The sequence below is a fragment of the Mus pahari genome, chromosome 7 (assembly GCF_900095145.1).
Source record: "Mus pahari chromosome 7, PAHARI_EIJ_v1.1, whole genome shotgun sequence".
NCBI lineage: Eukaryota > Metazoa > Chordata > Mammalia > Rodentia > Muridae > Mus > Mus pahari.
Window position 1 is genome coordinate 80841390 of NC_034596.1, and position 23047 is coordinate 80864436.

At 47.5% G+C, this 23047-nt stretch overlaps 1 protein-coding gene across 1 annotated transcript; it reads left to right on the plus strand.

Moving 5' to 3' along the window:
• The first annotated feature begins 1684 nt into the window (after positions 1-1684).
• Batf (basic leucine zipper ATF-like transcription factor) lies at positions 1685-22690 on the plus strand. Its single transcript, XM_021202496.1, has 3 exons — positions 1685-1975; positions 4229-4333; positions 22142-22690. The coding sequence occupies exons 1-3, from the start codon at positions 1913-1915 to the stop codon at positions 22349-22351; spliced, it is 378 nt and encodes a 125-aa protein (XP_021058155.1). The 5' UTR covers positions 1685-1912; the 3' UTR covers positions 22352-22690.
• The last annotated feature ends 357 nt before the right edge of the window (positions 22691-23047 follow it).

The following is a 23047-nucleotide window of genomic DNA, read 5'->3' on the forward strand; positions in this document are numbered from 1 at the left end:
ACTCCAAGAACCTTGAAGGACGTCCTGGCTGATCCACTTACCGACCTTATCCCCTGCCAATCCCCTGCCACTCTCAGGACCTCTGATCCGGAGACACTGGGCTCCCTGGTACTCCACCTCCGGTGTGTGCCTGGACCTTTCTTCACTTAGATAGCCTCCCTGTCTCCCTCAGCTTCCTGCTAATGCGTGACCCCTTCACCAAGCCATTCCTGGCCAGCTTACAAAAGTGGCTTCGAATTCTCCTACCCTGCTCTATTTTTATCAGTGGCACTTGACACTTGTCTGCTCTCGCCACTAAATACAAATTCCACAAGGGTTGACTCTTTTTTTTTTTTTTTTTTTTTTTTTTGATAGGTTAGAACAATATTGACATCAGGTGGGATTGTAATCAGTGGATACTAAAATATTGTCAGCCCTCAGATTAAACGAGGTGAGCATTTGAGCCACACTGGGAATAGAGTAAGAGCTTTTATTTTAATATGTGTTCGTGTCTTGCCTTCACATATGTATGTGCCCCGTGTCCATTTCCTGGTACCCAATGAGTCAGGAAGAGGAGGCCTGGAACTGGAGTAACAGATGATTGAGCCACTGTCTGGATGTAGGAACTAGAACCCAAGTCCTCTGGAACAGCAGCCAGTGCTCCTAACTGCTGAGCATCTTTCCAGTCCCCAGACTTAAAAAAAAAAAAAAAAATAGCCAAAACACGGGGATGAGAATGGGATTGTTCACTAAAGTTACAAGTATGTTCATGTCATGGAACACATGCCAAACATGACCACTCCACAGCGTGCTTTACAGGGTGGGGGACATTCCTATTCAAATTGTCATCCCTCATTGCAGTAGCCCTGAAAGGTAGTAGGTGGGTCAGGTTTTAGGTGTGTGTGGGAGGAGAGGGGTATGGGTTGGGGGTGGGGTGGGAAAGTAGGGATAGGGAGTCACAGGATTCTCATCATGGTCGATCTGACACCAAGTCCAGAGCCTCTGTCCCTCATCTTGACATTCTCTCCTTGTTGGGTTCTGACCTCATTGACTCCTGAAGACTCAGGGTCAACCTTGAACTCCTGAAGAAGTCCCTCCACAGAGTCCTTCCATTCTCTAGGGAGAATGGAAGTGTCTTGCTAAGAGGACAGGGGATAGATAGTAAACTTCTTTAGTGTCGATTCGAGAGTCCCCCAAGACTCTCAGCTAGCCCCAACTTCTTGCTTGGTCATCTGTAAAAGGCAGTGCCCTCCTTTCTTTTTGTCTCCAGACCACTGAACTGTCCTATAGGTGAAGGAGGAAGATCCATCGTGTAAAACAGAGTGGGCAGCTGCTTTGGGGTGAAACCCAGAAAGGGTCCCCAGGCTTGTCGCTGTATTTAGGTTTAAAAATCAAAGCCTGTGACCTGGAGGCTCTTTCCTGCTGCTCTCTGCCATGTTGACAGCACAGAACTTGCTAATTCTGGCTGGGGATTTTCCCTGCGCGGCTGTTTTTCTCCTTTATCTTCATCAATTGAAGAGCTCTCGCTCTGCCTTTCAAACTGCCGGAAGATACTGGGGGTTTGTGTATTTTTTTTTTCTTTCACCTAATTCTGTGGTCTTTTCCCAGATGTGTATTTTCTCTCTAACTACCTTCTAGCTTGTTGACGTTTCCGCCCATGTGACTTCCAGCTTGAATTACCAGAAACCACAAGTGAGGGCCTGTGCGCAAGCCCCAAAGCAAGCGAGATGTCCCTGTGGGGAGCAGTCCCTCTGCACCCGAGAGAGAGGAGGACGCAGGGGTCTGTCGGAGGTTGCTGTTGGGCAAGCAGGGGAGGCACCTGTGGAAGGTGGTGTGCTGGTGGCCCCCTAGCAGTCAAGAAGGGGAGCCCGCTAGTGAGAAGATCGCCCAGAGGCATCTGGGACGGTGTGGTAGAGCCCGGAAGATTAGAACCATGCCTCACAGCTCCGACAGCAGTGACTCCAGCTTCAGCCGCTCTCCTCCCCCTGGCAAACAGGTACCCTCTTCGATTTCCCCACCCCGCATGCCCTGCCTTCTGATTTCCCTGGGGTGATAGAAGAGGAGCAGGCTCCCTTGTCCTGCCCAGGGAGCTCTGGCGGGGGAAGGAAGTAGCTTGTGGCAGGAGCTCTCTAGCAGACTCTGGACGTTTGGTGTTTGCTATACAGAGGTCCAAGGGGTGAAGCCTTTATATCCCGCCACAAAAGCCTCCCTTTCCAAGCGGTACCCCTCCTCTCTGTCACTTAGGTTCCCACCGTGAAACTTTCTAGGAAGCTGGGGGCAGGGTGAATATCGCAGAGCTTAGAAGTATGGTCAACCATAAGCAGAGGAATGTTCCAGTAGATCGCTGCCGCGGGCTCCACCCAAATCCTAGAGTTGTGGCTTTCCAGGAAAAGCCAAGCAAGTGGCAAGACAGTACCGAGGTCAGGGAAGAGAAATATAGCAAACCAAAGCAGGGTAGACAGGAGGAGAGTGGCGAGATCTGCCTGCGGACTGCCTCGGTAACTACAGCAGTCCGTGGGAAGGGAAGCTAAAGCCACACCTGTATCTTTTTGTCCCTGTGGCTTCCAGACAGAAGAACGAAGGCCATGGTCCAGGAGACGTGTTGGAGACATTCACTAATAGCTAATATCATTCCTGAAAAGCCAGGGATGGAGGGAAAGATTCTGAGACTCTTAGACTCTTGATTGATACCAAGCCGAGATGTCTCAGACTGAGAGCTGCCTCTGCTGGGATGCCCTTCTCACTTTGGGGTTTCTGGGTCTCTCTACCACCTTCCTGATGCCCCTTGCTCTAGACATTTCGCCTCCTCATCCAACATAGACCCATTCTTTCCTTAGCATGCAGATTGGGAGGGGCTATAGCTCAGAGGTAGAGTGTTTGCCTCACACACATCCAGGGGACTGCAAAACGCTACAAACAAAATAAACATAAACTACCTGACCACCGACTCTCACATCTGTCACGAGCCCCTCACCAAAAGCCATACTGGTGAAGACCTCAAGAGGGAGATAGTTCCTTGCTCACAATGGTATCAGAGCAACTCAAACTGCCTGGAAGATGGGTACCCCAGTCTTCTTAAGAAGGAAATTACTCACAGCTTCCATGGCAACCTAGTCCCTTGGCACATTAAAGGAAGAGTCCATCCTTGCCCTCGCTAACCCAATGTCTGCTTGCTAGAACGACCTGGAAAGTTTGAGTAAAGAGAGAAGAGAATCAGAGCCTGACCCGAGGGTCTTAGCCTCTCGGGCCAGTGGAGGTAGGGGACAGGGTGGGGGTTGCAGAAGGGCTTCTCTTTCCTGATCTTCTATAAGAGATACTTAGAGAGCACTGTCATCCAAAGCCCCCGTCAGTGGCTCACTAAAGCAGGCGACCTGCACTTCATAAGTTGATGGGGGGGGGGTACCTCATTTATAGCAGGTATCATGTTCAGGACTAGGAAGGTCTCAAGATGCCTGCACAATGATGGACCGAAGAAAGAGAGACCTGGGCGGCGCCCTCTGCCTAAGGGTGCAACACAATGAAAGTAACAGTCAAAAGGGAATTCTCAGAAAGGATTTAGCATCAGCGCCAGAAGATGTCATACCCCTGGATGGCCATGAGCTCAGGGATCAGGGTGGAGAACCTCAGCCTCATACTGTGTAAAATAGAAAAGACTGTGCCTGCTCAGAGAGCTGGGGAGTTGGAGCATAGCATCTCCGGAAGCGCTTAGACAGAAGTTGGCAAGTGGTTGAAGCTCAGTGGAGTTCTCAAGGAAAACAGCAAAAGGAACATCAAGAAGGTTCTAGCGTGCACACACACACACACACACACACACATGCACATATATACATGCACATACACGCACACACCTCACATGCATACATATGTATACACACATGTACACATACACACACACACACACACACACACACACACACACAGAGTGAGGCTAGAACAGCTCTGGAGAGAGCAGAAGTGATGGGGTCTTAACTGGTGTTTCCCAAAGTAGCCCTTCTGAGGCTTCAATTTCTCTTCACTTTTGAGTCGCTTTTGATCATAAGAAGACCACAGGAGACCCAAGGGTGGGTAGCAGGGAATGCTGAAGAAAATGTCTTTGGGTACAGGCCTTTTGTAAATAAGGGGATGGACAGTACAGAAAGAACTGAGGACTGGGAAGGAAGGAGGGAGGGAGGGAGGAAATCAATGTCACAATGTCCTATTTTGACTAAGAGGAATGATCGGATCTACCCTTGATCTCCCTGCTTCCTAGGACTCTTCCGATGATGTGAGGAAAGTTCAGAGGAGAGAGAAGAATCGCATCGCTGCCCAGAAGAGCCGACAGAGACAGACACAGAAAGCCGACACCCTTCATCTGGTGAGTACCCACACTTCCTACCATGCTCCTGCCCTCAGGCTCTGCGTCCCACACCAGTGGGACTGTGGGGCCCAGCTCTGATGAGTCTGCTGTGGTGGAGCTAAGTATTTGGGGGGAGTAAATAGAGGGCAAGCACTGCAGGGGTCAGGTGGGGGGGGGGAGGCTCTGCTCTCCCATGCTTGTATGAAAACATTCAGTAGCAGAGAACAGCACCAGAGACTGAACCTTTCTGGCCCAGGAGAGTGCAAGGGTGGATGTGTGGGATGTTGACAGCCTCAAGGCTTCATGGGAGGCAGAGCCACCTGTGTGGAAAGGGACAGCAGAGGGTGTCCGTCCTGAGCCACTGTGAGCTCACTGATGCTGAGAGGAAGTTGGATGTTAAGTGCTTCGGGGAACCCAGTCTTTCGGGGCTGCACATCCCATCCCTCTGGAAGGCAGTGGTCTGCCATCCAAGCACACTTGCCTTTGGGAGAAGGAGGTCCATGATGCTGCCCTTATCTTTTTTCCCTGAGCATTGAGAAAGTTCTGTGTTGAGATTTCCATTGTTAACAGTCTCTCTGGGGGCTGCTAAAGACAAAATTTCAAAGCACTTACTTGGGACAATCACCATCCTGGTCTGGCAGGGAGGGGATGAGATGCAGCCTCACTTGGGAGACCCGTGGCCTGGACCAGCGACCCTGAGTCCTGACTGGGTACAACACTCCCACCCTTCATACCTTTCCTCTTCACAGTCTGCCCCTTTCACTGCTCAACCATTCCCTCTGCATCCTTCTTCCTGCCCTTCCTCCTGAAACATTTCCAAACTGCTAATATTCTAGAAATTTCCTTCGATGCTAAAAGTGCAATAGGCGCCAAAACCAAATAAGCTGATAATGATCCAATGTTTAGCATGACAAAGGGCTGCTTTAATCTTAATCAGGGATAAATAATCTGGGGCTGGGGAAATGGCTCAGGGGGGGTAAAATGCTTGCCATTCAAGCATGAGGGTCAGAGTCCCCAGAACCCACATAACAGTCAAATGGGCAAAAGGCAGAAGCAGGTGCGTCTATGAATTTGAGGCCAGCATAGTCTACATAGTGAGCTCTAAGATAGCCAGGTCTACATAGAGAGCCCCTGTGTCAAAAGGGAAAAGAAAAAAAGCTGAAAAGCTTAATGGACATGGCAGCCTGCACCCTGACAGTGTAATTCCATCTCACGGGAGGTGGAGATGGGGAATCTTAGAGTACTTTGGCTAGCCAGACTAGTTTTAGGTTCAGCAAAAAACTCTGCCTCGATTCTCAATACAGAAGTTGGAAAGTGATCGGGGAAGATACTGGCGTCAACTCTGGGCCTCATACATGCATGCCCACATACAAGAAAAACACATGTACATACCACATGCACATACACATACAACAAAGGAATAAGTAACACAGTAGTTTTAGAAAACAAAGGGGAGGATGACTCCACTTCTTTCAGCCTAAGGACACTTGAGAGCAGTCTGCCCTAGCCACTCTGCCTGTGCTTCTGTTCTGTTTGATAGGCTCTTAATATATTCTCCAGCACGAGCTAACATGATTTTCAGTTGGCAAATATGTGTCAGACTAACAAGAAAAAGAAGAAACAGCACATGGCAGAAACAGACCAACAGTCTGAGTGCAGTGTCTGCCCCGGTACTCGAACCCGTCGTGATTTCCAGGGGGCTTAAAATCTCACACTATCTTAAACGGACTTTTTCTATCTGAGTCTGGTTCTTAGTTAATATTCCATAGAGCAAGAAAGCCACACTTACAATAAACTCCGTTTTGTTTGTGCCAGTAGACAATGTCCTGGATGGGCAAACTCCTGTAAGCTTTGTAAGTTTGTAATGTTAAAAGAAGGAAGCTGAGCTCAGTCTCTCTGTGGCAGGGAGGCCAGACTTGAACCTCTGCTCTGCCATTTGCTGTCTGTGGGTCTGGACCTTGTACATTCTTCATGGTCCTTAGCCTTGGGGCCCTATCTATAGAATGGGAAATGACAGGAGCTGCTTATAGAGACAGTGTGGGCGAAAGGCTCAGTATGGTGCCTGGCATACAGTAAATACTCAAAAGATTCTGTGCAATCGAAGTTATAGTAATAGTGTAAGAGGCGTGAAAACTGAGACTGAGCAGGCACACATATGTACATTGCATAATTTTATATATAAATGTACATGTATTTCTCAGTATGTATATATGTACATATTACATGCATGTATTGTGTGCCGTGTGTATTGTGTGTGTATCGTGTGAGTATGTATGTGTGTACCATGCATGTGTGAGTGTGTGTGTGTGTATGAGATACATGCACATGCGTGTGTGTGTGTGTGTGTGTGTGTGTGTACTTTTTCTCCACATCCTCTCAGTGCTGAGAGACTTCTTAACATCTGTAAAGGACAGACACATTTGATGCCTGAGAATCCCCTGCCGCACTCACTCCCGGCAGAAGGTCCCCAGTGCACGCCCAGGCACCTCTAATAGCAGAGTGCTGCTTCCCTCTTGACACAGGAGAAGAGCCCCCCTGTCTCTAGCTGCAGGCTGCCTTCCTGTAAACTCAGCCCCCTGGTCTCTGCTGCCTAACTCCTTCTGTGAGAGCATGGGAAACTTACCAAGAAGCATTTTGAATACCTGTCTTGTCATCATGCATGGCGCGCTGATTACTTTTTAAATGACAGAGGTGGGGAGGAGCCTCCTGGGACAACTGTGTTACAATGTCCCCAGCTTTGACTAACTGCACATAATGCATTTGTGATTCTGTTACGATTATGAGATATAGGTGATGATTTCCAAGACATGTATGTAAACATAAGATAATAAGGATGGCATTTCAACCTAGTCAGAGAGGTCCAATTATCCAATAAATAGAGTTGGGACACCTGGCAAGTCACTTGAAGAGACAAAAGGTCAGGTCCTTCATTTCTTGTGCAATGAACAGACAGTTTAAATATTTTTAAAGGAAACTAAAGAAATCTTGGGGGAAAATATGAGATTTGAAAATGTATCTTGGCATGAAATTTTTTCAAATAAGATAGAAAATAATAAAAGAAAATTGATATACAAATATGATTTATACATGCATCAAAAAATAAAAATTTGACTGGGAGTGGTGTCACAGGCCTTCAATCCTAGCACTTGGGAGACAGAGGCAGGTGGATCTCTGAGCTCAAGACCATCCTGTTCTACATAGTAAGATGCCCATCTCGAAAAAAGAATGAAGTCTTTCTTTCTTTTTCTTTCTTTCTTTCTTTCTTTCTTTCTTTCTTTCTTTCTTTCTTTCTTTCTTTCTTTCTTTCTTTCTTTCTTTCTCTCTATTTTTGTTTTTTTCCAAGACATTGTTTCTCTGTAGCCCTGACTGTCCTGGAACTCACTCTGTAGACCAGGCTGGCCTCCAACTCAGAAATCTGCCTGCCTCTGCCTCTGCCTCCCAAGTGCTGGGATCAAAGGCGTGCACCACCACTGCCCGGCTCTTGCTTCCTTTTCTAAAGCAGTTTCTCTAAGTTATGGGAGGCGGGGTATGTGTACATGAGTGCAGGTGCCCATAAAAGACAGAAGGGGGTATTGATCTCATGGCCATAGGTACTAGAAACTGAACTTTGGCCCTCTGCAAGAGCAGTAGATGCCCTTAATCACTGAGCCATCTGTCCAGTTCCTCTTTAAAGCTTTCTATATTGCAATTGTTTATTTATTGTTTGTTTATTGTGGGGGAGTGTATGCATGTGTGGATGAGTTAGTTCTCTTCCCTCCACTGTGCCAGATCCAGGCATCGAACTGAAGTCATAAGACTTGGCAGCAAGCACCTGCACCCACTGAGCCATCTTACCGGTCCCCAGTTCCCAGACTCCTAAATAAGAAAAGTACACGTATAGTATCTAGTTTGCTCCAAGCCACACCTTTTAATCTGTCTGAGCATAAGTATACAGGCAAGTTTCAAATGGATCACCCAAACTTATTGATATCATTTTCAAAAAGTCACACTGAAGTTGAAAGACAGGAGGGGTGTCATTTGCATTTTTAAACCTTTTTTTTATGTCAGTTAGGAGTAGCTAAGATTTGAGTGACTCTAAGCTCCGTGGCACTAGATGGAACACTCTAAGGAATGGCAAGTCGTTTTCCTGTGGCCAGTCAGCCAGTTGAGAGTGGGAGCCCTCTAGAATCTTCCAGCATAGGGTGACTTTGAGTCAGTGTCCTGGCGGCAGGGGTGGGGGTGGGTGGGGGAGAACTGAGATCAGTTTAAAAGCATTGCTCTGGAGAGGGGCTCCAAGCAGAGGAGATGGGGGTTGGACAACAGAGTCTCCCGGAGTGTGCTGTTGGCGAGTGGTGAGTGGTGTCTGGTCTCCAGGTAGCTTGGGCTCCTGTGCCGGATCTGGAACTGGAGTACGTGGTGCTCCTTTCTGTGGAGATGAGGCAGGAGATGGCTGCTGTGGGCTCCTGAAGTAATCTCACCACAGTTCAGAACAGGCGATGTCTGTGATGTGTAATATCACATAAAACAGAAAAATCGTGCAGACTGAGCTGATGCTGTGAAAAATGAGGACAGTTGGAGGAAATTAAATAATTGAGAAATTCCCAAAGATGTTAGCTCCCAGGGCCATTGGGAGCAAGTTCTCAGCAAGGCCATTGCTCTTGGCCTGCTGAGGTGGCAGGGAAACCAGGCTGTGAGGGTCCTCCAACATTTCTCGTTCTTTGTCTCTAGGAGACCCCATCCTGAGGTTTATTAACATAACAAATTCATAGATCTGTAAAATAATAAAATACAAAGGGACATTTTGGCTAGTTTCACATTTCAAATGATTAGTACAGAGCCAGTGAATCAGACGCCTCCCTGGCATCTCTATCACTCTGAATTTCTCTTTAAAATATGGTCATTGAACACTTGGCCATGGTCAGGTTAAGTGCATTAAGTGTCCTACCAGTGGGGTTGCACTTGATCTGGAAAAAAAAAAATTCTTTGCATTAATTAATCTGCCGAAGGTTAGACAGCTTGAACTTCAGAGCCCTCCTTCGTTAACATCTGTCTGTACCTTCCTTGTATCTCTTGCTAAGGTTTTGTTTTGTTTTATCTTGTTTTGCTTCTATTTAAGCAATGCACTCTGAAATTCTTATTTTTCCCTGCTTATCATTAGGCTTGGTCAAGAAAGTAAAGGTGTCTATCTTTATCTCTCTGTATCTCTCTCTCTCTCTCTCTCTCTCTCTCTCTCTCTCTCTCTCTCTCTCTAGCTGTATGTGCGTGGGTATATATAGATCTTTCTCTATATAAATATGTGATACATATGTATATATAATATTTATACACTAGTTTTTAGAAGATTGTTCCATTTTAATATTGTACACAAGAATAACTTTTGGACACAGTCCTGATTATAACAGTGTAAGGCAAAGTCGATAGATGAAGATGCTAGAAACATGGAAATCTGAACAGCAAACACTTTATGGATGTCATAAAATTAGACAGATGGTTAACAGGATACTGAACAGACTGTGATCTACTTACACAACAGAAATTGAGGCTGGCACTAGAAGTGACCATGGAGATCTTTGTGTATAGACAGAAAGATGTCTGCGAGGCTGAATTGAGTAAAACAAGCCAGGGGGAGTGTGCAGAGCGCCATCTGCTATGTGAAGCCTGAGGGCTTTGGGGATGGAAACATAGCCTCCAAAATACCAATGGTGGTTACTTCTGAGTGCCTGGCTTTGGGTAGCTTGCCTTCCTCCTGGTGCTCTTTGCAGTGTTATTGTGACAAATATGTGCTGTTTAAACAATCAGAAATAGTCGCAGAGTCTTTACAAATCAGCCATTTTAGTTGAGGAAGAACACACCAAGGCAATTTACCACCTCAACTGCTTATCCAAGGATGATGGGTTGGTCCCTTAGGGCAGGAGGGACCCAGACTTGAGGAATGTCTGGCTGAACTGGATTGTTGGTACCAGGTCACAACTCAACAGCTACCCCATTCAACAGGTGTCAGGAGGCTCTCCTCAGCGGCACCACGCATGGCTCCTGCTTCCCACAGCAGTGAACAGGTCCACAGGATAAAGGTTCCTTTCTGCTTGTCTTTCCACAGCCTCACCAGAGGCCACATAATGGCTTGCAGAGGAAATGCCAATAATTGTGGTCACACTGTCTTGTTCATAGGATCAAAGCATTAAAAAACGGAAACTCGGGGACTTTAAGCCAACCTGTCATATTACCAATGAGGAAATCCATGTCTTTCTTGGGGACACAAAAAGACCCCAAGTTCTTGCCTCCCTACCAGCCTGCATCTGTTTTGTGACATTCTTAGTTTTGTTTTTGTTTGGGGTTTTGTTTGTTTTGTTTGTTGTTCTTGTCTATCATTTTGCAAAGTGTTAGCCAAGAAGTAGATTGATGGTTAGGGTGCTTACACAAGACTCTCATTACTTCCGAAACATTTCACCATACAGCGAGAGACCATAAAAGGAGTTACAGTGGACAAAGCCTAGAGTTTAAAGAATTATTTATCTATATGTGCATTGATTGGTGTTCTGCCTGCGTGCTGTTACAAAGATGGCAGGGCTTCTGGATTTGGAGTTACAGACCATTGTGAGCTGCCACATGGGTGCTGAGGACTAAACTCAGGTCCTCCGTAAGAGCAGCCAGTGCTCTTAACCATTGAGCCATCTCACTAGCCTAGGCCTAGATTAAAGCCCCCCCCCATTAATTAGAAGATATAAAGGCAGGACCCCAAAAGGCTAATGATATTTTTGAAGAATATATTGTCATTAAATTAAATACATAATGATTTAATATGTATACTAAGAAAGAAAAACATCCTTTGAAAGAAAAACATCAAGACATTCATCACTAAGTGGGCAGAAACTACACAGAAAGCTTACACACATTTTTCCTACCCAAATGAAAATAACCTAATTTTCTATTCTGATGACAAAAACAGTACACATTGAGACAGGGTTTCTCAACCTCAGGTGATTGACAGTCTGAGTCCCATTTTACTTTTCCCTTGGTATTAAGGACTTTATGCATGCCAGGCAAACACTCTACCGCTGAACTATAACCCCTCTTTCCCCGCTCCTTCTACATTTAAAATTTCGAGACAAGGTGTCACAAAGCTACCCAGGCTGGCCTTGAACTCACTGCTTAGCCCAGGCAAACATTGAACTTTCAATATTGCTGCCTCAGCTTCCAAAGCAGCTTGGGATTATAGGCCCACACCCCCAGGTCTCCTAATAATTCTGATAATTACCATATGGTTATTTTGTGCACTGAAAAATGTAAAACTCTACCCAGTAGATGCCACTAGACCCGTCCCCCTCCAGTTATGACATCCAGAACTTGCCAAATATCCCCTGAATAGAATTAGGTTCTTTTTTTTTTTTTAAAGATTTTTTTTGCTTCATTAGAAAATGACAGCTTGCACCAGTGAGATGACATTAAGAAATCTTCACAAAACTAGTTGGCATGATTACTTCTGTTAGAAAACCTGGCACCTAGTGCTTCCCTGTGCCTGCTCTGGTTGGCCTCAGGTCCAGTAATGTTACATCTCAGGAGCTGTAGTCATCTTAGGGCAGGCACTCACTGTTGGTTATACTGTCTCACACGACCCTTGTAACAATTCTTACTTAAAACTTGGGGGGGGGGGGTCAATGCACTTTGCCCCCCTAATCTCTGAGAAATTCATCCCAGGAGAGAAGAGAACAAAGCCAGAACACAGTTTGGATGAATCAAGGTGTCATTTCCAGTGCTATTTACAACAGGGATGTTTTGACAGCCATCAGAATGTCCCATACCAGGCAGCCATTTCAAGTAAATTCCTGATGGTGCACTTGATGAAGTGGCCATGAAATACAGTACTTGTGACAGTGTAGCCATCACAAAGTTATTAAAAAGGCAAAAGATAAATTATCTTTTCACTAGGGTTGAGCTTCTACAGAAAGAAGTGCCCACATTGTTTTAAAAGACAGGGTGCAAGTAAGTAGCGATGCAAACAGGTGTTAGGAGCTGGCATTAGGGGTGCCTTACATCTTAAAAGCTCTCGAAGACTAGGCAAGGTGGTACTCCCCTTTAATCCCAGCACACTGGAGGCAGAGGCAGATGGTTCTGACTCTGAGGCCAGCCTGGTTTATATAGCAAGTTCCAGGCCATCAGGGGTTCATAGTGAGACCCTATCTCAAATTAATTAATCTTTAATATAGTTATACTGTGTGTATGTGTATATATGTGTGTATATATATGTATACACACATATATACACACATATATACATGTGTGTGTGTATTTAAAGAAGATGGCCAACGTTGAGAACGCTAAAGGAAACTGAGGGAGAAGTATCGCTGTCAGGTTTTGGTAGGAAATTATAATTTATCCTCTAAACTGGAGCTCTTTGGGGAATGAAAAAGGAGTCCTAGCAAATATCATACCAGGACAGCAGATGAACTTGAGCCATCCCCAGAAAGCTTGGGAGAACCAAGGACAGTGAGCTGGATCACTCACAAGTGCAAAGGAAACGATAAAGTTCAAAGCCAAGCAGAGAGCCAAATCTCTTAGGACCAAAAGGCCATTCCCAGCAACTGGAAGGGCTCAAGTGACACATGGCCGTGTCTCACGTTCATGGGTTAGCTGGGAGCTCCAGCAGGCCGTGAGGGTTGAACAGCCTCTCAGCTCTGAAGATCGCAGCAGTCCATATCTGCCCTGGAAGTATTTGCCAGCCTCCTGCATGTGTGCCCAGCGCAGAAGCCTAAGCCATTGGTCTCATGGGCTTTACATTCAACTGTAGGTCTGGAAACCAAATTCAGGATCTCACTAGCTACACATCATGAAAACTGCTTTGACATTGAGGATGAAGCGCAAACCACAGAGGAGGCTGGGAAGACCTGGGGCCTATGGCAGAGACTTGGGGTCAAACACAACATGAAGCATCAGAAACAAAATATGAAGCAGATTCGGGATGACAGGGATAAACCAGATATGTAGTACAAGGATAGAAGGTGGGAAGTTGGAGCACACAAAGATCATTGTGATCCTGGCTGGAGATTGCTCTCAACTTAAGACTTTTAGGTAGACCAGCTTTTATGAATTCTTGACAATTTCATACATATAAGCAGTACATATTGATCACTCTCTGTCCCCACTCTCACCAATACATTCCCTTCTCCCTGATCCTCTGATACTGATACCTGTGTGTGTGTGTCTGTGTATGTGTATGTGTGTCTATGTGTGTGTATGGGTATATGTGTATGTGTGTCTATGTGTGTGTATGGGTATATGTGTATGTGTGTGTATGTGCATGTGTGTGTATGTGCATGTGTATGTGTGTGTGGTGTGTGTCTGAATCCACTGAGTTCAATTAACACTGCCCATTGTATTGTTCACTGATCATGTCAAGTAACGTCAGCTGCAGTGAGTTTATTGGCCAATCACATTCAGATGAGAGCTTTCTCATTAACTGTTGACCATAGCAGACAAATGCTTCTTTCTGGTCAAGGCTGATGAGAGCACTAGTCTGTGGTATAAATATGAACAAGACAGTTTGACAGCTTGCCATTAATCAGGACATCCTCTACCCACCGCCCTACCATCCCAAGCCGCTCCCACCCCTTCCCACCCGGCCTAGACCTCCTACGCAGCATGAGGCCTGAGCCTCCTAAGCCTTGAATTAGAGGGGAAGTAAGACTTTTTATCTCCACTGGGGGAAAAGCTGAGCTCCAGCTGGGACATTGGTTTGTCTGCTCATGCAAAAGTCAGCCTTGGCACACAAATCAACCTGCTGTCTTGTCACTTGTGAGAAAGAACTGTGCCCTTCTGTCTGTGGGTCCATGAGAACTCTATGATCAACCCTTCCAAGGCTCTTCCAGGGACCTGCTCCAGCCTCTTTGGGTTGGTCTGATCGGGGAAAGTCAAGTACAAAGGAGGGAAATTACATTCAAAGTCTCTAGATGGCTGGGCCCTTTGAAAAAGGAACCTCTTAGATTCTTTTGTGACAGCCCCGAGTTACAAAGCAGCTGGAATGCTGGGTTAAACCCTCACCGCTAGCCTCGCAGATGTCACAGGTCTAAATAGACACAGTCACAAGCATTTGTCACATTCCAAGCTAGCAAGCAAGTAACATGATTTTGCTGAGCATTTACTTTGTGCTGTCACTGGCGCATCACTGAGGACCATGTAGACCACGGCAGCTTCCTTCTCTGCCCTGAAGGAGTTCACCAAGCCAAAGGGACCAAGTGTGAGCGAGTTTTACTTGGCAAGTTCACACAGGTCCCCACCTCGTGCCTTTCCATCCCACCTAGTATGAGCGAGTTTTAACTGGTGAGTTCACACAGGTTCCCCACCTCTTGCCTTTCCATTCCAAGAACCAGGTGTGCTGGGACCCAGGAAATGCTCATGGGGTGAATGCACTTGTAGCACAGCCTGCTGACCTAAGTTTCATCCTTTGAACTCACAGAACTGACTCTGGGAAGGTGACCTTTGACCAAAGGCCTGCCACTCATTCGCGTCTGCCCTCACACACACACACATCATACACACACGTAATAACAATTAATAAGTTTAATACTATAAGAGCTGTTCTGAACTCTGTTTTCACCAATAAACTATCATCTTTAAATGTCAAAGTATTCTAGAAAATTTTTCATTCAACTCCTAAGACTATTTGTTTTATGCTACCTGTGAAAATATATACTTAACATAGCTGGGTGGTGGTGCATGCCTTTAATCCCAGCATTCCGAGTGAGTTCCAGGACAGCCAAGGCTATAGAGAGAAAAACAAAACAAAGAAAGAAAGAAAAAGAGAAAAATATATTTAATGAGATAAAACATGGAATAAATTTAATAGTGATTAGCTCTGCTATTATACTCCTTTTAAGAATCTGCAGTGAATATGATTCTCAATCTGGCTAAGCACTGGGCTCACCAGGGAAGTATTTTTAAAGTCTTGATGCCTATACCCCATTTGAAACAATGAAATTGGGGCCTCTAAGAGACAGTGGGTGGAGTCTAGACAGTGTGGAGCCTGCATGTGTGCTTGGTAATCACACAGCTTGAAAAGTGTGTTGTCAAAAAAAAAAAAAAAAAAAAAGAAGGCTAAGTTGAAAGTGACCTCGGGACAGGGATGGGGCAGGGATGCAGGGAGACCTTCTGTGGAGAGTGACCAATGGCAGAGACTCTGGGCCACAGGCAGCCTGAGGCATTAGAAATGAATGAGGAGCCACAGGCAGAAGTCCTCAGGGACATGCAGCCCAATGGGGAAGGAGTCCCTGTAGCTATGCATGTCTACCTCCAGGTCCTCGGTCCCAGCTCCTCGTGGCTGACACACACTTCAAGCCTCCACTCTCTGTTTTTCCATATTGGGCTTTCTGTGGTACCTTGGTAGCAAGCCATCCATCGGGATTTCCATCAGCTCCAAGTCATAAATAGGCCATCGAGAAGTGGCAGCAGCAGGCCTCGCTTTCTTTTTCTCACATACCAAGCTCAGACATAGAAAGAGCAGGTCTCTGTCACCATCATCCGCTCGGCTCTCCTCTGGAGGCTGCACTATGGCTGCCGACCCTCCAGGCCTCAGTCTGTGTTGGAGGGGGATGGGTTTGTCCTTGCCCAGCAGCCCTACCATGGAGAGACAAGAGAAACCCTGTCCCTGTGCCTCTACCTACATATCACCAGTCATAATTATGTCACACACACACACATACACACACACACACACACAGCCCCAGGTACAAGGAAGCTGGTTATTTGTGTCTCTCTAGCTGAAAAAACAGTGGGGTGTTTGGGGAGGACGATGAGTGATCCAACCTCTAGTAGACCCATGGAAAAATGAAGCCCAGGTGACATCCTTCCAATCCTGTGACTATTGACAGGACCACAAGAGCATGACTAGTGTGTCTGACCAGCTACTGGTGGCCAGGAGATGAATGAAGGCAGTTCCAGAACCCAATGTGTGGTGACTCCTCCCCATCATGAAAGGCAATGGTGGCGGATAGAGGCCTGGTCCTCCCTCTCCTGGGGAGCAAGCCCACCTCTCCGTTGGAACTGTGGGCTCCACTTGCCACATGCACTTGATGTCTGGCACATGGTGGCACCAACTCCAAATGCCATGTGAGTTGGAAGGTCACCATACCAACGATAGTGTGCATGTTCCTTTGGGCAGGAAAAACCACAGAGGGTATTTCATCCTCTGGAAATGGCTATTAGAAAATGCAGGAAAATGGCTGGAACTATAGCTCGGCACAGGCCGCTCTTTCAGATGTAGCCAGCACCCACACAGTGATTCGCAACCATCTATAACTCCAGTTCCAGGGGATCCAATGCCTTCTTCACGCCTCCTCAGTCACCAGGCACATGTGGTGTACCAACATGCAGATATGCACATAAAATACAATACATTTTTTTAAGAAAATGCAGGAAGGTCAAAGCACTCAAGAGCTGGCTGTGAGGAGAGCAGAACAGAGCTGTATGGCATATGCCTGGGGAGTCCCTGCTGAGCTCCCCCAGATGAGCTCAGGCTGGACCCCAGCCAGGCAGTGCCAGCTGCTCCCAGTCTCTCTCCAGCTCAGCTGCCTGGGGCTGAGGGACCAGCCTGGGGATTCCCCCATCACTCAGGAGCTCTGAGTGACCTCCTCTGCAGCCCCTCCAATTGGGGATTTCCCAGAATGTTCCCACACCTCAGGACGCCTCCTCCTTAGCCACCCCCAGCTCTTGATAGATAGAAGTGGCAGCAGGTGACCCTACAGGTGAGGGAGGGGGAAGCTGGGAACATTAGCATTTGGATTAGCGGGAGGGAGGGAGGGAAACTGGGAGGTTGGCCAGTGAGCTGAGCCTGAGACAATCCAAGTTCATGGGCTTCCAAGGCAGGAGGCAAAGGGGCTGTCTGTGCTGCAGCCTATAAGCTGTGTGGTCTCCTGACGGGTTGCTTAACTTCTCTGTGCCTCAGTTTCCCCTCTTTTGTAAAAGGGAGGTGTTATGCAGTGATGTTACAAAGATTAAATATGATAGTTATAAAATGATAAAAGGGTGGGTCATAGGGCACATTCCTTTAATCCCAGCACTCAGGAAGCAGAGGCAGACTGATTTCTGAGAGCTTATTTATGACCAGCCAGGTCTGCACAGTCAGTTCCAGTCCAGCTAGGCTTCATACTAAGACTCTTGGGCTGGAGAGATGGCTCAGCAGTTAAGAACACTGACTGCTCTTCCAGAGGTCCTGAGTTCAAATCCCAGCAACCACATGGTGGCTCACAACCACCCATAATGAGATCTGAAGACAGCTACAGTGTACTTCCATATAATAAATGAATAAAATCTTAAAAAAAAAAGACCCTCAAAAAATAAAATATGTGTGTTCCATAAATGCACATCTATTTAAATTGTGGTGCCAGACACACACATAGGCACATGCACAAAAAAAACCATCAAAAGGCTGGGGGAGGGGATTACAGGTGCTAGTCTACTAATACGTTTAGGTAGCCAATTTGGAATCTGAAATATTGGAAAATTCAAGGGGAAACTGGAGACACCCCCATTCCTGTAGCCATTGGCATTAGCTGACCAATGGAAGTCCCGTGTAGCCTATAACAACCACATGGCAAGCTTAACCCAGATCTAGTTAGTTAGAACCTGTCACCAACATTGCTAGTGTTCCCTGGAGGAATGTCAGGCTGAGGATCATTTTGGACTAGTCATGTTGTCTTCAGGCGAAGCAGTGGGCATTCAATAGGAAAAGAGAATCCTCCTGGGGCCACGCAGCCAAGACCACCAGGGATCACCACGGTCATGGAGCCAGGGCTGGCTCGTGTTGAAAGATGACACTCTCTATGGAGTGCTCTTCCAAGGTGGCAGATGGAAGTGGGCCATTCTGTGGCTTCATGGACGTGGCCAACTCAGCCCGTGGTATTGCGTGACGTTGTGCTGCTATCCCTTGGGAGGGCACAGGGGGCACAGGGGGCTGGGGACTTCTTGCTCCTATAGTCAGACCCTCAATACAGGAGAAGCAGAAGGGAAGAATCCAGCGGGAGCCCAGATCTTCCTGGCTATGGGTCTTTGGATCCAGCGTTCGAAGCTTTTGTGCTTCTGAGGAGACATGTGTGAGGGGGTCCGCAGCATCTCTCATAGCTGCTGCCACCAGCCTGTTTTTAGGGACCCAGGCAGTATGGTTTTTGCTCCAGGTCTCAATTGGTTTCCTCAGCTACACTGACTGCAGCAGCCTTTGTGAGAACCCTGATGGGGCTAACCACATTCTGAAAGGTGAAGAGAGAGGGCTAAGGTGGAGCCCGGGAGGGAGGCATGCTCTTGATAGAAGGAAATGTCCTTCACACACCCCCTCACCCCTCTCTTTCACTGAGTTCAGTCCCTTCTCACACCGGGAAGTTGGGTAGGGGTATAGTCATTGTCTTTGTGGATAAACAGCTGCCCCCCCCCAACTGTCCCTTTAGCTATATGAGTCCTCTCCAGAGGCCCTGCTGCCCTCTACAGCGTAGAGGGATGGGGCCCAAAGCAGCCACTTCCTCCTGCAAGTCATTCTTTCTCTAGGGAGTGGCCAGTGTCTGCGAGGCTCCGAGCTTACAGACATTCCTCTTGCAAGCAGCCTTCTGGCTTTAGGAGGTAAAGACACACTTTGCCTCATGGTTAGAGGCAGCAGGCAGTGGTTAGTCAGGTCTACCCCAGCGTGGGCTTTGGTATCTGTAAGCCCAGGAGGTGACAGGAGAAGGCCGGCGGGAGCTCCGCAGAGCCCGCTAGTGACTTCCCGAAAACTAGGCCTGCCTCTAGGCGGGGAGATGATCGGAGCCCGCCCACCCAGTCCGTCCCTCCTTGCTGCCTTGGGGTTTGCCCAGCCTCTTCGGAGCACGGAACTTACAGTAAATGGTGTAACCAGTGGAAACTCTCAGAGGGGGCGAGGAAAGGGCCAGGACTCAGGGCCCCAGTTCCCGTCTTAGCATGCCGCCCCACCAGGTTCATTTCGCCCACCTTTCAGTAACGGGGTACTGACTTCCTGGTAAAAGGCTGACCTCCCTCTGGGATGTGCCAGAAAACAAAAACCGGTGAAATGCCCAGCTGGCCGCAGCCTGCAGGAGCAGCAGCCAGGGAATGAGCATCCAGCTTTTGGCTTCCCTCACCCCGCTCGAGATGGGGGTTTCCTTTGCATCAAACTAAGGGCCCTGATTAGCCCAGAGAGCATTCAGTGTCCCTGAGGCTGAGCGCCCTCCCATCTGACCTTCAAAAGAAATGGAAGCCGTCTTGATGAGCAACGTCAGGGTCCTCTGCTCCTCCACAACTTAAAAGTTGTACTGGGTTTCCGTGATTGGCAGTATAGCTGATAAATCCCATCTCTCCTTCGCCTGCAGCTCACTCCTGCTGTATCATTTAGGGCTAATTTTAAATGTCAAGTTATCGTACATCTGCTAACCACTATACTTTTGAGTCAACATTCTCATGCCAACAATTGATGCTATCAGCCAGTCAGTCAACAAACATTTAAGTTCACTTGGCGCTTAAACAGGCATTTGATACATGCTTAAATAATTAAAGCAAGCTTTAATTATTTGTATCATATTTAATAGGGTTATTAGACTTGCCCAGTAGTTAAAACCACCTAGACACCTGTTAAAAGCTCAGATTTCCAGAACTGAGGTGTTGGCTTGGTTGGTAAAGTGCTAACGGAGGACCTGAATTGTGTTCTCAAGCACCCATATAAAAAGTGGGGGTGCTGAGCGTGGTGGCGCACGCCTTTAATCCCAGCACTTGGGAGGCAGAGGCAGGCGGATTTCTGAGTTCGAGGCCAGCCTGGTCTACAGAGTGAGTTCCAGGACAGCCAGGGCTATACAGAGAAACCCTGTCTCAAAACAAAACAAAACAAAACAAACAAACAAACAAAGTGGGGGTGGGGGAGTATGTGGCTGGAAAGTGGGCGATGTTGAGACTGGAGGCAGATCCCCATAAGCCTGTGGGACATCCTCTCTCAAATGAAATGTGGACGGTGCCTGTGGGAGGTGTTCTTCTGACCTCCGTGTGCGTGCCACACATGTGTGCACCTGCACCCACACCTGTGTGCACACACATGGAAAAGAAAAGTCCAGATTCCAGAGTCCAAAATTCTTCCCAAATCCCAGCTCTGCAGAAGAGCTGCCTGCAAGCTCCTGACCTGAATTGAGGTTCCTTTGCCTCTCTCCAGTACCTGTTGCCTCTCAGGGGATTTGGGGGAGGCCCCAAGACTTAGCAGGGTTCTGTTTATTCAGGTCCGGGAACCCCATTGTCTGGAGGAGAAGCTGTTGTTTCTCAGCAACTACTATGTCCCAGCACGGTGGTGACTGGTAAATGACGCAGTCCCTGGAAGACATTTCTGGACCAAGCGCCTGTTGCCTCTGCACTGACACAGACACTCCTTGTTTGAGGTTTCACTCTCTATGGTTTTAGTTAGCCCCTGTCAACTGTGGTCTGAGGATACTGAATGGAAAGTTCCAGACATAAACAATTCATAGGTTTTTTTAATTACACCAGCTATAGTATATGTTCATAAATGTTCCATTCTGTGATTATTTATTGATAATCGCTTCCTGTGTTTAATAAACTTCATCAGAGATTTGCAGGCGTAGGGAAGCTCATTGTGTCTTCTGGGTATTGTCCACAGTTTACGGGTGGCTTGGAACACGATTGCAAAACCCACAGTTGTGGGCAGGAGGGAGCAGAATAGAATGCCAAGTCCATCGTAGATCCTCAGTATTCAGAAAGGCTGTAAGCACCCGAGAGCCTGAGCGAGGCAGGCAGTGCACATGAGGGAGACGCAGACACGAGGCACTTGGCGTGTGTTGGGGAGTAAGAGGCAGGCAGTGTTTCACAAACTGCTTTCCTCTCTCTTGGGCTGGCCTGACTGCCAGTCTCTCTTGGCATAAGCTTACCACACTCAACCCAGAAGTGCACACACACACACACACACACACACACACACCACGGCAAGGTTTTCTGAGGTTTGTCCCCACCAAACTTGTATGTGTATTTCGTCCCTAGTGAAACAACAGTGTTGAGGGGTGGTGGTGGTCGCAAGGGGGATTATGTCACTAAGAAATACTAATGTCGTTCTCAGTTTCTCTTCTACTGTTTTTCTTCTTTCTCTCTTCCCTCCCTTCCTTTCTTCCTTTTCAGTGTTGGAGATTGCGCCTAGGGCTCCATTGCTTCCTGCTCACTAGGCATATCTCCCAGTCCTTGAGAATACTCATCCATTTAGAGACAGGGTGACAAGGGTCTGTCTCACTGTATTTCCTTTCTAGCCTGGGCTGGCCTCAAGCTCCCAATCCTCCTGCCTCCCCATGCTTCGTGCTGGGATGACAGGACTGTGCCACCATGCCCAGCTTGTCTCTCACTTGTGAGGGATGGGACTGGGTATTGTAAGTGGATTGTTAAAGACACTCCCCTCTCTCTTGTACACAAGCTCCTTTTCTAAGCTCCCCACTTGCCCATCCATTTTCCCACCATGTACCCCTCAGCCGCCATGTCCTTAAACCTTCAGAACTCTGATCTAAATAAACTACCCAGCCTCTGGCGTTTTCTTATAGTGACAAGGAAGAGACAGATTATGTGAAATTGCTATTCCTATTAGTCAAAATAGACAACAACCAGCAGTTGCACACGGGTCAACCTGGTACTTACACACACCCAAATCCTTTTATAGGTGCCCCCATACAAATCTATGTGTATGTGTGCACACATCCTCATGTGCACAGGAATTCTCAGTTGCCCTCTTCATGACTGTGCTGATGGAAAACTTTAGCCCCCTGTGTACCACCTTCCTGCCATCATGTACCACCAACCTCCCCAGCTCCCCTGACACGAGTCATCATGCCGATTGTCTCTTTACAGGAGAGCGAGGACCTGGAGAAACAGAACGCAGCTCTTCGAAAAGAGATCAAACAGCTCACAGAGGAGCTCAAGTACTTCACATCAGTGCTGAGCAGCCACGAGCCCCTGTGCTCCGTGCTGGCCAGTGGCACCCCCTCACCCCCCGAGGTGGTATACAGCGCCCACGCCTTCCACCAGCCTCACATCAGCTCGCCACGCTTCCAGCCCTGAGCTTCTGGACAAGAAGAGAACAAAGCCTTGGGCGACGCTATTCCTGTGATCCTTTGGAGGGGCATGCAAACAGAGGCCGGGCTGCCCTCATACCTCTACCCAGAGGCCCAGTGGCAGAGGCCCGGACAAGTATTGAACACAAGAACTGAAGTGGTCAGAGGAACTCAAGGCCTCCCACGAAAGTATAGTCAATGTACTGGACTCTCCCAGGGAAGTCAAGCCAATATACTGGACCCGGAAAATGACAAGACAACCCCGGAGTGTTGTGAATGATGCCCAAGACACACAGCACAGAGGGAGGAGGGCAGGGGGTGGATAGTTTTCTAAATAAATATTTTCTAAAACAAACAAACAAAAAAAACAACAACAAAAAAAAAACCCAGCCCTGGAAAGCAGCGTCCCTCACTTCCCCCATCAGCATCCTTCGAACTACTTTCTCTTGATTTGACACCTGGTTTTCCTTCTTGGCTTCAGGGAGCTCTTCCAGACTCTATGAATTCCACTTAGCCGTCTGCTCCATGTTTTGCTCCCTGTTTGAGAAGCTGGTCTCTTCAAATCCTCTTCAACCTCTAGATTATCTCCTTCGCACTCCTCCACAGACCTGCTCAGTGTGACCTCCCCAACCGTGCCTCTTGCCCGGTGCTTTCTCTAAATGGTGGAGCTGGTCACTCTACAGTTAGAGAAAGGCCCGTGTAA

What these genes read in the sequence shown, in the direction of transcription:
- Batf (XM_021202496.1), top strand. Translation starts at nt 1,913, where the DNA reads ATGCCTCACAGCTCCGACAGCAGTGACTCCAGCTTCAGCCGCTCTCCT. An exon ending in CTCCTCCCCCTGGCAAACAG is followed by an intron (nt 1,976 to 4,228) that starts GTACCCTCTTCG and finishes CCTGCTTCCTAG; the next exon opens with GACTCTTCCGATGATGTGAG. An exon ending in AAGCCGACACCCTTCATCTG is followed by an intron (nt 4,334 to 22,141) that starts GTGAGTACCCAC and finishes GTCTCTTTACAG; the next exon opens with GAGAGCGAGGACCTGGAGAA.